A 12,458-nucleotide genomic window follows, 5' to 3' on the forward strand; every position below is an offset into this window, starting at 1 on the left:
TTAACTTTTGAGAATATAAGTAAATCTTTCTTTAAAAGAACTCTGTCCTGCTTAACTTAAAATAATAGAAAATAATAGAAAGAAAAACATTCTTGTAACAGTGCACATTTAGTGCATTTAGTACAATTGGCTTCAGTTGAGGTATTATTTCAGCTTTTCTAATGCTAATCAGCTGCTCCTGTTTGTAAACCCACTTGTTCCCATGATTACGCATCTTAACTCATCATCATTATTCATCTGTGTATTACTTTTATGTATTAGTCATCTATTTGTTGTAATCATCTATCCTTGCAGTTGTTTATTACACAAAATAAATTATATTATCACACTTCTGGCCACATAGCGCTGATATTCACTGCACATGCCCATATTAACTTTTTCCAGCCAGGTGTTTTCCTTTTCCCATTCTTCCCTTTCTCTGAGGGGAACAAACATTGCTGCTCTAATGCTGGGCTTACACTGTGCGATTTTTGGCCCATTTTGAGACGATTTTTGAGTCGTGCGACGGTTTTGGTGATCGGACCGATTTTGGCCTTCATCGTGCGTCGTGTAGTATACGTGGGGTAACGAGAAGTGATTAACACCTCACGACCAGCTCCCGATCATCAATCGCTCGTGAGGGTCTCACCACAGCCGCTCACACTGCTCACGCGCAAACACGTAAATGTCAGTGAAAAAGATGGAGCAGCACGGCTGTGCAGCGTGTGATCTGGACACAAGCGATGGAGGCACAACTTGTAGAACTTGTAGAACTCATCCGAGCCTTTTCGATGTGGCATCACAAAATGATCACGACCACAACAACCGTGAAAATAGTTGGATTTACACTGCTGCTCAGTCACAGCTGCCTGATCATGTTTTTCATTAGCAGTTTAGCAAAGTTGATGGTGGTGGTGTGTCTGTGTGAGTGAAAGACAGAGAGAGAGAGAGAGAGCGCGACAGATTCTCTGTTATAACCTTCATGTTATGGAGGCACAGTGTGAGCACTCAGGTCGCATCAGATCATCGGGTCGTATAGTGTGAGACCTGCATCGTGTCATGATTCGAGTTTTGAGGAGAAGACAAACGACTGCATGGTCTCAGTAGATGCCAGAATAGTGATCTTTATTACACACTTCTAAGACAGAAGCATGGGAAGACAAGCGTACAGCCACAGATCTCCGCCGGGCGGCGGCTCTCCCATATCTTTTATATTCTCCATGATGACATCACACAGACCTTCCTGGAAATGATAACTTCCCCTCAGTCAGAAAGTTCTCCTTCTATGTCCTGATGCAGACTAATGAAGTAATAATGAACTAATAACAGTGCATGTAAATGATATCAGTGAGATTAAAATAACATCCATTATCCTAACAACTCCTTTGAAACAATGTAAGACATTCAACATAATACAGGTCAATCCAACAGATCTAATGATTTTCACACTCTTCTAAGTCAGAGGTCTAATGCAAACTAAAACTACATACCATATTATAATGCAACTACTTTGATCTCATATATAAGGTAACATATGATAACAAAATAATCTCACAATCGTGACCTACGAACTTCTAACCCCTGCGAGTCAATCGTGCAGTTTGAGCAGGAGCTGAATCGCGCGACTGAAAAAAATCGCACAGTGTCTGCCCAGCTTTAGGTGTACTGTCGTCCGAGACTTGCACCGCAGTGTCGGCGTTTGTTTCCCTGTTGGCCATGCTTCTTGTTGTGGTCATCTGTTGTCTTCCGGTATTTTCTCCGCAAGCGACCTTTCCTCGACCAATGAGATGAGCGGTAATCTGAATTGTCATACTCGAATTGTCATAAGTGTGCTGTCAGCATGCGCGTTTTACCCATATTCTATCGTGATATTTCATTTTCTTATCGTTGCTTAACATTGTACCAGTATTACTGTGAACGGTATAATATGGCCCAGCCCTATTACAAATGTCTATTTAGTTTCTGTTTTTATTTAACTTATTTTCTTGCTTTTAAAACATAAAAATATTATTATATTTTCAATAATTAAATTTGCACAGTTTTCCTGAGAGAATGCAGGCTCTCATTCTAGATTACGTAGGGTGAAAAGTATGGACTCTCCACAGATTACCAGTCCAGCACAGGACCACCACAAAGACAGACGACCATGTCACATCTATGGTCAATTTATATAATCCAAACTTGTTGGGGTGCAGTAGGTACGGATATGGCAGCTAATCAATAAGCCCATAATTACCAAATTACTAAACATGGAATAACTTTAATGTGTGATTTTAAAAGGTTTCTTAATCATGAACCCTGTCAGGATGATCTTTAAACTAACAAAAAGGGATTTTTTTTTTTTTGTTAATTAAATTGGCTTATATGTGACCTGTGTGACCCCAGCACAGTTTAACACTCCTGCATTTCACATGCACAGGATTATTCAGGATGAGCTCATTAGTTAGTGACTGACATGTCACTGGCCAATAAGCACGCAGTTTCACGGTCAGATCCAACATCCATATACAAAGATGACAGTGATGGAAGGGTTCATCTTCAAAATGATATTTCAGAAACCAGCAGCAACATCCATCTTATATACTGTGTATGGCACACACTTCAGGGGGATAACCGGTTTATTAAAAATGTGATTAACAGTTTGGCTGCTAAATTCTTATTTATTAGATAGTTTTGCTTCATTTTTAGCATTATTATGCTTATTGTAATCCTTTGATCATTTATTCATCCACTGCTTATCCAACTTCCCTGGACCCAATCCCAGCTGAGTGAGCAAACAAATTCCCATCCACATCCAAATCCGATTTACAATCACCAACCTAACCTAAGATCCAAGTCTTTGGACTTTGGGATGAAACCTTTGGAAGAACAGGAAGAGCATGAGCTCAAACAGAAAGGCCAGCCACAAAGTTTCAACTTGAAGCCATTTTTTTTTCTGGGAGGGGACAGTGCTAACTGTTGTACCACCACGCCATCACTTGATTGGCTAGTTAATTAGTCTCTGAAAGGTTGAAAGTGGAGCACCTGGAGGAGACCAGTGCAAGGAACTACAACAGGGACTACTCGGTCCCCGAGCTATTCAGCTGCTTATCAAACATTTTGTACTCACCAAGCATATAAAGTTAACTATTTGTCGGCCTCTGTAGTAGTATGGCACCATCACTGTCCTCTAGAGTCAGATGATTTTCACTAGTCCAGATGCTGACTAACAGACACCATCCCCGTGAGGGAAGCAGGTTGAGTCCTGTATAATTCACACAGCCTTAAAATACACCGCTATCTCTGTAGAACTACTGCTGCCTGTAACCTCGCCCTGTTCTCTCATATTGGTGTGTTTAGCAAAGCCAGTAGAAATTCTTTCAACTTTATCAGTCATGGATAAAAATCTGAGATGACAAAAAGAAAACAAAATGTATTTATATGGAAATGATTTGGGTGATCCGGCGTCTAACGACGAACAAGGGAAATGTAAATGGGTCTTGTGCGGTGAACAAAAGAGACGTTCGTGTGCAAAACCTCGACAGAATAAATCCAATGCTTCGCTAAGTTTGGAGCAAAGGAAAGGAGAGACACAAAAAAGGGAACCTGCAGCACATCTGAAAATGTCAAACAAAATGGGACGAGATGGGGTCTCTTCAAAATGCCAACGGAAGCAGGAGGAGCGGCGCCTCAGTGATGCTTTCAACATGCACCTCCTTCAAATCCCATCTGGGTTTGGTACTATATTTTTAGGTAGCTGGTTAAATTTCGTTGTGCGAGAACGCAACGGTTATAACTTGAGCCAATAGCTGCCTGTTGCCATGACAACAGGGCCTCGGCTTCTTCTGAAATAAAGCCGAGGCGCGAAAGATTAGAGAAAGCTACAGGGGCAACCCCCAGACAGACAGAGGAGGGAATGGCTGGCAGTGAACACAACCATGTCAGCATTAAAACATGTTAAAAACACAACAGCCTTAATAAACACAGAGTAGTTTGGACCTGGAAGCAGGGTTCATCACATCATCTCGGTATAAAGAATAATAATCATAAATATAGAAGAAATGTCAGCAGGAAAGAGATTGCTGAAAGTACCGAGAGGGACATGATGTGACAAACACAAAACAAAAACAACAAGACTGACGAGGGAAAAAAAGGCCCAACGCTTTTTTTTCCCTCCTATCGGCTGGGACTGCAAATAAAACTCCACGACATGACCGCACAGTTTTTAATATGTGACCACACACAAGCATAAATGTGGGCAACGACGTCTGACAATCACATAGGTGCAAAATCTCCCCACAGAAGTAAAGTAGTAAATTCGCCTTCATTGTACAGAGAGGCGACGGAGAAAGTACATGAGAAACTGAGGTTTTTATATTTGAAATGTAGAGAGAAATGCACTGTACCTGCATCATGTTCTGGTCTATTTCCTGCTCCTGTTGGTGTCTAAAGTGAATATTTGCCAATAGCAGCTTTGCAAAAAAGTAGTTATAGAAATCTAAGGACCTGAACATTTTCTACTATGTTGTAAGAATTACCACAAAGAATCTGGAAAACATGCAATGCTAAATATTATTCACATAGAAAAAAAGAACAGTGCATCAAACTCCTAACTCCTGTACATGGGACAATGCACTCATGACAGACAAGACACGGCCAGTGATTTTGCTTTTCTCTCCAAATCCCACTGACATGACCGGGAACCAGGTGATGAACTAGAACCCCAACTAAACCACATGAGCCGGGGATGACTGCATACGCAGAGAGTAAAATTGGTCTTACCTTCATAAGAACTGACTCACTGAGCTTTTCTCTGTTGACAATCTTTATGGCAACTTTCTGGTTTGTGACACAGTGGACACCCAGCTTCACCAGACCTGAAACACAAAAACGTAAATAAATTTCACATCAGTCGTCATTTCTTCATATTCTGAGTCACACTCGGACTATGCAAACTCATAACAAAAACATTTGAACAGAGGTTTTCATGGCAGGACGAAGTCTAACCATAGCTGACCATCATAGAAAGAAAACCCCGAACAATGAAGACGATGTGAGCAAGCACTTGATGGCAGTAAGATGGAAGAACTCCCTTTGAAGCAGGAACAGACCTGCATCAGGAAGGGGTTTCTATGAGCCGCTGTGGGTGGGGATAAGGTTGGGGTTGTTGTGTCACACAAGTCCTACATAAAGTTTTGTTAGACAATGTAGTCCGTAACTTTCTGAAGCAGATGTACTCGAGGTGCCCTTTCCTAAGTTTAGTTCTCAAAGTCTTACCTTATTTTATCTGTTTTTGAAGAAACGAGTCACAAAGAATATAAAACAAATAATTTGTTTTGATGTATTTCAGAACAAAGATGAAAGAAAACCACAAATCCTGATACAGGATTTTTTTTCATAGTTTAAAAGGAACGATTTATAATACTACACACTGATCCCAAACCACACAACTGCATATTAACATTACATATAAATATATACATTTAAAAAAATAATGCATAGAATCAGACATATCTGTTTCTTTCACCAGAGTATGGGAACAAATAAGCCCACTTCAGAATCAGAATCAATTTCTTCAATATTTTGAGTTTTAGGATTTTACCTATGTTCTTGTTCTAGTTCTGTAGTTCTGCTGGTACTGCTGGTATTTTATTGCAGCACTGGTTCTGTTGCCTAACACAGCGGTTCCCAACCCCTGGGCCACGGACCGGTAGTGGTCCGTGAGTCGTTTGAGGCTCGGGTGTGAAATTTATGGTTTTCAGGGTTTTTATCGTAAACTTGGTTTCCCTGGGTCTTTTCCCGTGTTGTAGTCGTGTGTCTTATTTTGAAAGAAATATTTGCGCGTTACCATAGCGACCAGAGCGCATTAAGGGGCAGAGAGGAGGACGTTACTCTCAGTGTTGTTGGCGCATTTCAGGAGGACGCTGCTAATAAAGTTACACAGTTAATTCACGTTTATTATTATATTTACAAATTACCACAGTTTTCGTATTGGTCGTATCATTTTATTTTGTTGTATTTATCGGCGACACCTTAAAGGACGGTCTGTGAAAATATTGTGTAATAATAATGGATTGCATTTATATTGCGCTTTTCTAGGCGCTCAAAGCACTTTACAATTCCACTATTCATTCACTCTCACATTCACACACTGGTGCAGGCAAACCACAGTTGTAGCCACAGCTGCCCTGGGGCAGACTGACAGAAGCTGCCATATCGCGCCATCGGCCCCTCTGGCCAACACCAGTAGGCGGTAGGGTAAAGTGTCTTGCCCAAGGACACAACGACCAGGACAGAGAGAGCTGGGGATCGAACCGGCAACCTTCCAGTTACAGATGAGCTTCCCAACCCCCGAGCCACGGTCGCATTAAACCGGTCTGTGGCGCAAAAAAGGTTGGGGACCGCTGTATCAGAGCATTGGTTCTGTTGCCTAACACATTCATTGACATAGGATCTGGAAGGAATATCTCTTTTATCCAAACAACAACTACTGCAACTGGTTACACATTAAAAGAAATATATGATAATTAATAAAACACTAAGACCCAGTAGCAGACTAAAAGTGAAGTTAATGATTCTAGTTTGCACATGTATAGCTGGCTTTACTACAAGCTGATATAAACTCAGCTTTGTTAACCACATGGATAAAAATGTCACCGGCTTACATCTCCCAGGTTTCTTTATCACTGTGTACTTCTGAGAGCTGCCCTGATGTTATTCCACCATTCCAACAGAAATGTCAACACATACTACCTTTATCTTATTACAGTCACAATGACTCCATTCATCTTTATCAAAGCTCCGACACCAGGGGACTATATTTTACTTTGTGCTGAAGGTCTTCAGACAGCAGTGGAAATGCCACTGTGCATATGCACCTCTTTATTACGTGGCGCTGCATATATATTTCACAGGAGATGAGTGTGTCACTATTTGAAAGGTGATTTCCCTGCGGTGGTTCACAAGGAAGCGAGCGGAGCCGCGAGCAGCGGGGGTCTCTGGGCCAATATGGCAGCCTGGGGGCTCTTTTATGTCACCAGTTAGAACTGAAATGGCTTCCTGCGTGACATTCGCCGAGTCTTATTGATCTTGCTGTCAGAGAGGCTCGAGGACGGCTACAACTGCTTGCCATAATTCAGGACTAAGAAAGCCCTATAAAGGTTGCTCTGTATGAACACATTCAACCCAACAAGTTATGATAGGTGCTATAGAGGAGAGTACTCTGTGAGAGCTGAGCAGAAAGTAGCAAACTAGGAAGCAGAGATACTGTACCTACAGCTTAAATGTCTTGAATCAGCTATTGCGTGCTTTCAGAAAATTATAATTTTTATTTTTAATGTGAGCATCAAGCAATTATTGTTCCACTTGCACAGCATCATAAAGGGCTCATGACTGGCGCTGAACATCAGAGGAAATAACCACCAACTTTGGTCTTTTTGGTAGGGCTGTGCGATATGACCAAAATCTCATATTTCGATATACGACATTTATTGTCCCGAAAACGATATAAATCACAAAAATGTTAAATTTTCTGTAAATTCTGTGAATCTCAGCCAACTCGACTCGAAGTGTTTCCAGCTGGGCGTCGTGTACCTGGAGTCGAGTGTTTTGACCGATGCATGAAACTGTACATTTTTAAGGCACAAGTTGGAATGGCCGCCATTGTCTTTGTGAGTATTTATTACACGCCGTGCGTCGGGGAAAAGTCTGTTCTAACATTTGGAGCGCCTGCCGGCTCTTTTTTTTGCTTCTCATCCGTAAACTCTCTGCACACTCTTTCACGTGATTCTTGCATCGGTGGTAGAATTTAACACGCGTTTGTAATGACGCTAGTTCAGTTTACAACAGAGCTCATTCGCTCGGTCAGCAGATGGCAGTATCCTCGTACACTGGGGAGTAAACTGCCATTAAACGAACAGAAGAAGAAGAAAACATCTGCACATGCGCAGTAAGGATCGGGGAGTCCTGATCCGTAACTATCTTTTTATTTTTCGTTTTTGTCTACATTGTACTGAAATGCTTCATTATTGCAAGCATTTTAAGAGATACTTGTTATTCTTAACATCTTAACAGATACTCTGACCCATAACTATCCGAAAATGCTTTGAGCGGCAATAGTGGCCTTTTGCACGTGCGTGGTACGGATCGGGTTTACGGTACGGATCGGGTAGTGACAGGTCCCACATGCTGATATTACCGTCGTTGTTGCTAACGGCAACACGTAAAAACAGTCGCTTGTCCGTCCATAGTGTGGTTATTTTAAATATAAGAGAAAAAGAGAACTTTAAGAAATTAATATAGCCGCTACACTGACCATCAAAACCATGAAAAAATAAACAGTTTATTTTGCGACACCATGAAACAAACGATAGCGTGATATGAAACGACAGACGTTTTTATATCGTCATCTGATATATACCGTTATATCAAACAGCCCTACTTTTTGGTACAGTGATAACAAAGAGAAACATCCAAAGTAAAAGTCAGGAGAAACTCCCATCAAATAGTCCTAAAAAATTAATAAAGATGAAGAAACCAAACAAACACGAAAACTCCACCAGGTAAAACAAGCAAGTCACATGTTTAGCATAACTATGCGCTGTAGTAGTAGTAACCAGTGACAACCGGCGATGACCAAGCAGAAATCATAACTACGACTCTTTGCAATCACACCTTTACTGCTTTTGTAGAGGTTAAGTAGCACCCAGGTGCTGCCAATCAATTACACTTGATTACCTGATCATCCGCCAGTATGACCACTGAGTTCTAGAAGTTAGTTGGTTTGGAGCATTCACCACAACCAGTACAGTGAATGCCCCACGAACTTCACCTTAAGGTCAGACTGTGCAATGGTCAGACAAATGGTAAAAAAGCCAAGACCTACATGTCAAAATCTAACATTCATAACTAACCTCCAGGCTTTGTTATCATACAATTAGAAAAGGACTGAGTAAGCATGGCTGGTTTAAGGTAGATGTCTTCTTTTTCTCTAAAAAGATGTGTGAGATTTCAGGTCTGTCAAGCTACATCTGAATAAACCACAAAATGTCTTTTGGACAGACAAGACCACAATGACGTCTGGTCATAACATACAGCGTTATGACCATAACGCACGGCTTGTTTTTCCACCGCATGTCCAGGGCACATTGAGGTAACCGAGTCAACCTTCAACTCCTTTTTATCCCAAAGCAGAGTGACATGCATGCGTCTGTTCAACAGCTAAAGCTTGGCTCATTGGGCCATGTAACAGGACACTGTTCCCAAGCACACCAGAAAATCTACAACAGAATGGCTGAAAAACAAAAGAATCAAGGTGGTACAACTGCCCGCTAAAAGTCCAGACCTCAACCCAACTGAAATGCTGTGGAGGGATATTTGGAGAGCTGTGCATACATGAATGCCCACAGTCCTAAATGAACTCAAACAATGACACAACAAAGAGTGGGCTAAAATTATGTGAGAGACTGATAAAGGCATATAGGAAATCGTTACATCAAGCTATTGTAGCTAAATGTGATTGTAAAAACTACTGAATCACAGAGTGTATTCCATTTTTTATGTTTTCTGACATGGAGTACCTCAGAATTGAAGATGTACTTTTTTTTTTACCTTGACTGTACAGAGCAAACCATCTCTTGCATTGTAAAGTTCAGCACAGCAGTGCTATAAGAGAATGTCCCACAGGTTGTGGATCATCTTCCATTATGGAGGGTTACCTTATAATGTAGGCATTTTTCTTACATTGCCACTGAACTGGTCTTGTTCCACAAAATAAAAGAAAGTGAATGCATAATGCATATGTTGAACAGGAGCAGGAGCAATGCAAAATGCATTATTCCAAATTCATACCAGACTACAACTCCAAACAATCCAACGGTAAATTCCAATACATGTAATGGTTGCGTAAATGTCCATATATCTCTTACTTCCCAAAGGCACATTAAACAAACTGGTCACTTATTGATTATCATACTTGTTATTAGGCTCTCTTGCACAGCATGTCTTTATCCTGTCTTCCTTCTCTCACCCCAACCGGTCGCAGCAGATGGCCCCGCCCCTCCCTGAGCCTGGTTCTGTCAGGCTCAGGTTCCCACTGTCACCAAAGTGCTTGCTCATAGGCGGTCATATGATTGTTGGGTTTTTCTCTGTATGTATTATTATAGGGTCTACCTTACAATATAAAGCACCTTGAGGCGACTGTTGCGATTTGGCGCTATGTAAATAAAACTAAACTAAATTGAATTGCTTATTGTCATTTTGAGTTAGTTCTGCTGCTGAACTTCTCTCTGATCACATCACTCATTAGAAAACCTTTCCATGTGTATATGGCACATAAATCTAAGAAGTCTACCCAATGAAATGAGGTTTCTCACTGAAGTTGTAGTGCAGTAATGTTTCAGCCCCTGCACCTCTATGAAAGGTATTTAAAGTGTATGTTATAGCTACATGGGCCCAATGAAGGCGATAAAGATGACTCATTTCCACTAAAAACACAGCTGTGTCCCGATAGTCTTCTTCACAGTTTTTCCTCCGTCTTATAATTACTCCTCTGACACTGTAATGTGACTTTGTCTCAACAGAAAGCTATACGTTTTTAATTCTATACAGTATGAAAACAGTAAAAGCACTTTATGTTGAACAGTTTTCACTGTTTCTCTGTTCTTACAATCATAAAAAACAACTCCCAACTAGGCCCTTATGTAAAAACTTCTGACATTTCCATGTTACACAACAACCGCTGTTTCTCTCATTCCTGTATAATTCAGCAAGGAAGCGTCCGTAAAAGCTTGTACCTTTGCCGTTTGACACAGCCCCATCGATGTGCACACGCTGGTCTTTTTTGGTTATTTATGAAGGAAAGTTGAGTTTAGATCCTGGAACTTTACCCACCAGTCAAGGGACCCTATATGAAGTGTTATTCCTTTGGGAATAGTTCCATGAAATTGTGCTTAGATATTGAAGAATATTCCTTAAACTTTGTGCGCGAATGAGACATTTTCATGGCTTACATGGCACGTTTAATGGAGCTTTGGCAAATCTCGTACATTAGAACATTTTAAGATGACATTTTTACAAAATGCATTTAGACCTAGAGTCAGACAGTCCTCGTCAGTCATCTAAAGTACTCTATTAAATGTAATATTCTATCTATTAAATGCTTTTCTTAACAGGGAGAACATTTTGCATGCACTTAATGAAAGACTAAGAGATTTTTCAGCTTTTTCTTATGTTTTTAAAAAAATATAAGCATAATTTTAGCAGATGGTTTCTGAAGTAATTTATGTAATATGTGCATTATGTTACAAAGAGTTTCCTGCAAAGGAACCAGAAACCAGAAGATAAAAAATGCAAAAAATTATTTAAAGCATCAGAACAGCATAAATAACTGTACATTATGTTTTCGAGGTTAAATGATTTGGAAAATGCTGCTTGCTGGAAGGGGAAAAGTGCACAGCAGCCACAGTGGAAGCTTATTTCACATCACCTTCTGTGAGGCTGAGTGTGATGTGAAGTGTAGCGCTGCGATGTAAATATAAAGGACATTACAGGAGAGGAACATCATCAGCGAGTGTCGTACAATAAAATACAGTTTTCTCCTTTGCAACATGAAACATCCAGACGCACAAACATCAGAGACAACAATGGAAAGATGTGTGGGAGCTGAAGCTTTCACGACCTGTTTCATTGTTTAGGATTATGTTTTAAATGGTGCTGTCAGCGTTAATCTCGTTAAAATGACGTTAACGCCATAACCGCATTAACGCAGCAAATCTCCGTTAATGAGTTACTGTGGATCGTCCCGAGCATGAGGCGGCACGGCGTTAACGCCATGGGCGGCGGGCGGCCACAGTTTTGCTTATTGCATTTAAATATGACTTCAGGTGCCCGGTTAAGTCACGTTGGATAAATCGACATTAGCTTACAGCTTTTTATCTTTATTTTGAATTTCCCCCATCCATTATAGTCCAACAACAAACATGGAAGGATATGAAGTTTTAAAAATTACTGGCTTATATTACTTTTAACTCAAATTAAAGACATATGGATTTACATTTAGAATATATCTGATAGGTTTCCATAGTGCACTGTTAGCTCAAAACAATTATCCATCCCATTATCTTGACCACAGTTCAGCGGCTGGAGCCTATCCCAGCTGTCACAGGGCGTGAGACGGGATACAACCTGGACAGGTCACCATCACAGGGCCAACACTGAGACACAGACAGCCATTTACACCAACACACTTAAACTGAATTAGGATCAGCATGCATCTCCTGGGAGTACCCAGGACAACCCAGCAGATACGGGGGAATATGTAAAATCCTACAGAAAGAATCTATCCAGCTGGTAGATTCCTATCAGCAGTGTGCTGTGAATAACTGTCCCAGATTCCATTTCTTCAAAATGAAGTGGTAATGGACTAAAGAACACCTTTAAAACACAAACACTGACCGCTGCTGCTCCATGTTCAGTTTGAACTCATTCACTACGCAGACCTG

The 12,458-nt window shown here is 40.8% G+C and overlaps 1 protein-coding gene across 2 annotated transcripts in view; it reads right to left on the bottom strand.

The window, feature by feature from the left end:
- LOC146640198 (serine/threonine-protein kinase BRSK2-like) overlaps nucleotides 1-12,458 on the bottom strand; it is a 145,383-nt gene that overhangs the window by 65,062 nt on the left and 67,863 nt on the right. For both annotated transcript variants that reach the window (XM_085358444.1, XM_085358435.1), the window contains exon 2: nucleotides 4,741-4,835. In XM_085358444.1, the coding sequence (XP_085214570.1) occupies nucleotides 4,741-4,835 (95 nt within the window). The remainder of the gene's footprint in view (nucleotides 1-4,740; nucleotides 4,836-12,458) is intronic.

This window comes from Diplotaxodon limnothrissa, linkage group LG1 (assembly GCF_057381915.1).
Source record: "Diplotaxodon limnothrissa isolate DT_005_m linkage group LG1, D_limnothrissa_male_GT1.1, whole genome shotgun sequence".
Taxonomy (NCBI): domain Eukaryota; kingdom Metazoa; phylum Chordata; class Actinopteri; order Cichliformes; family Cichlidae; genus Diplotaxodon; species Diplotaxodon limnothrissa.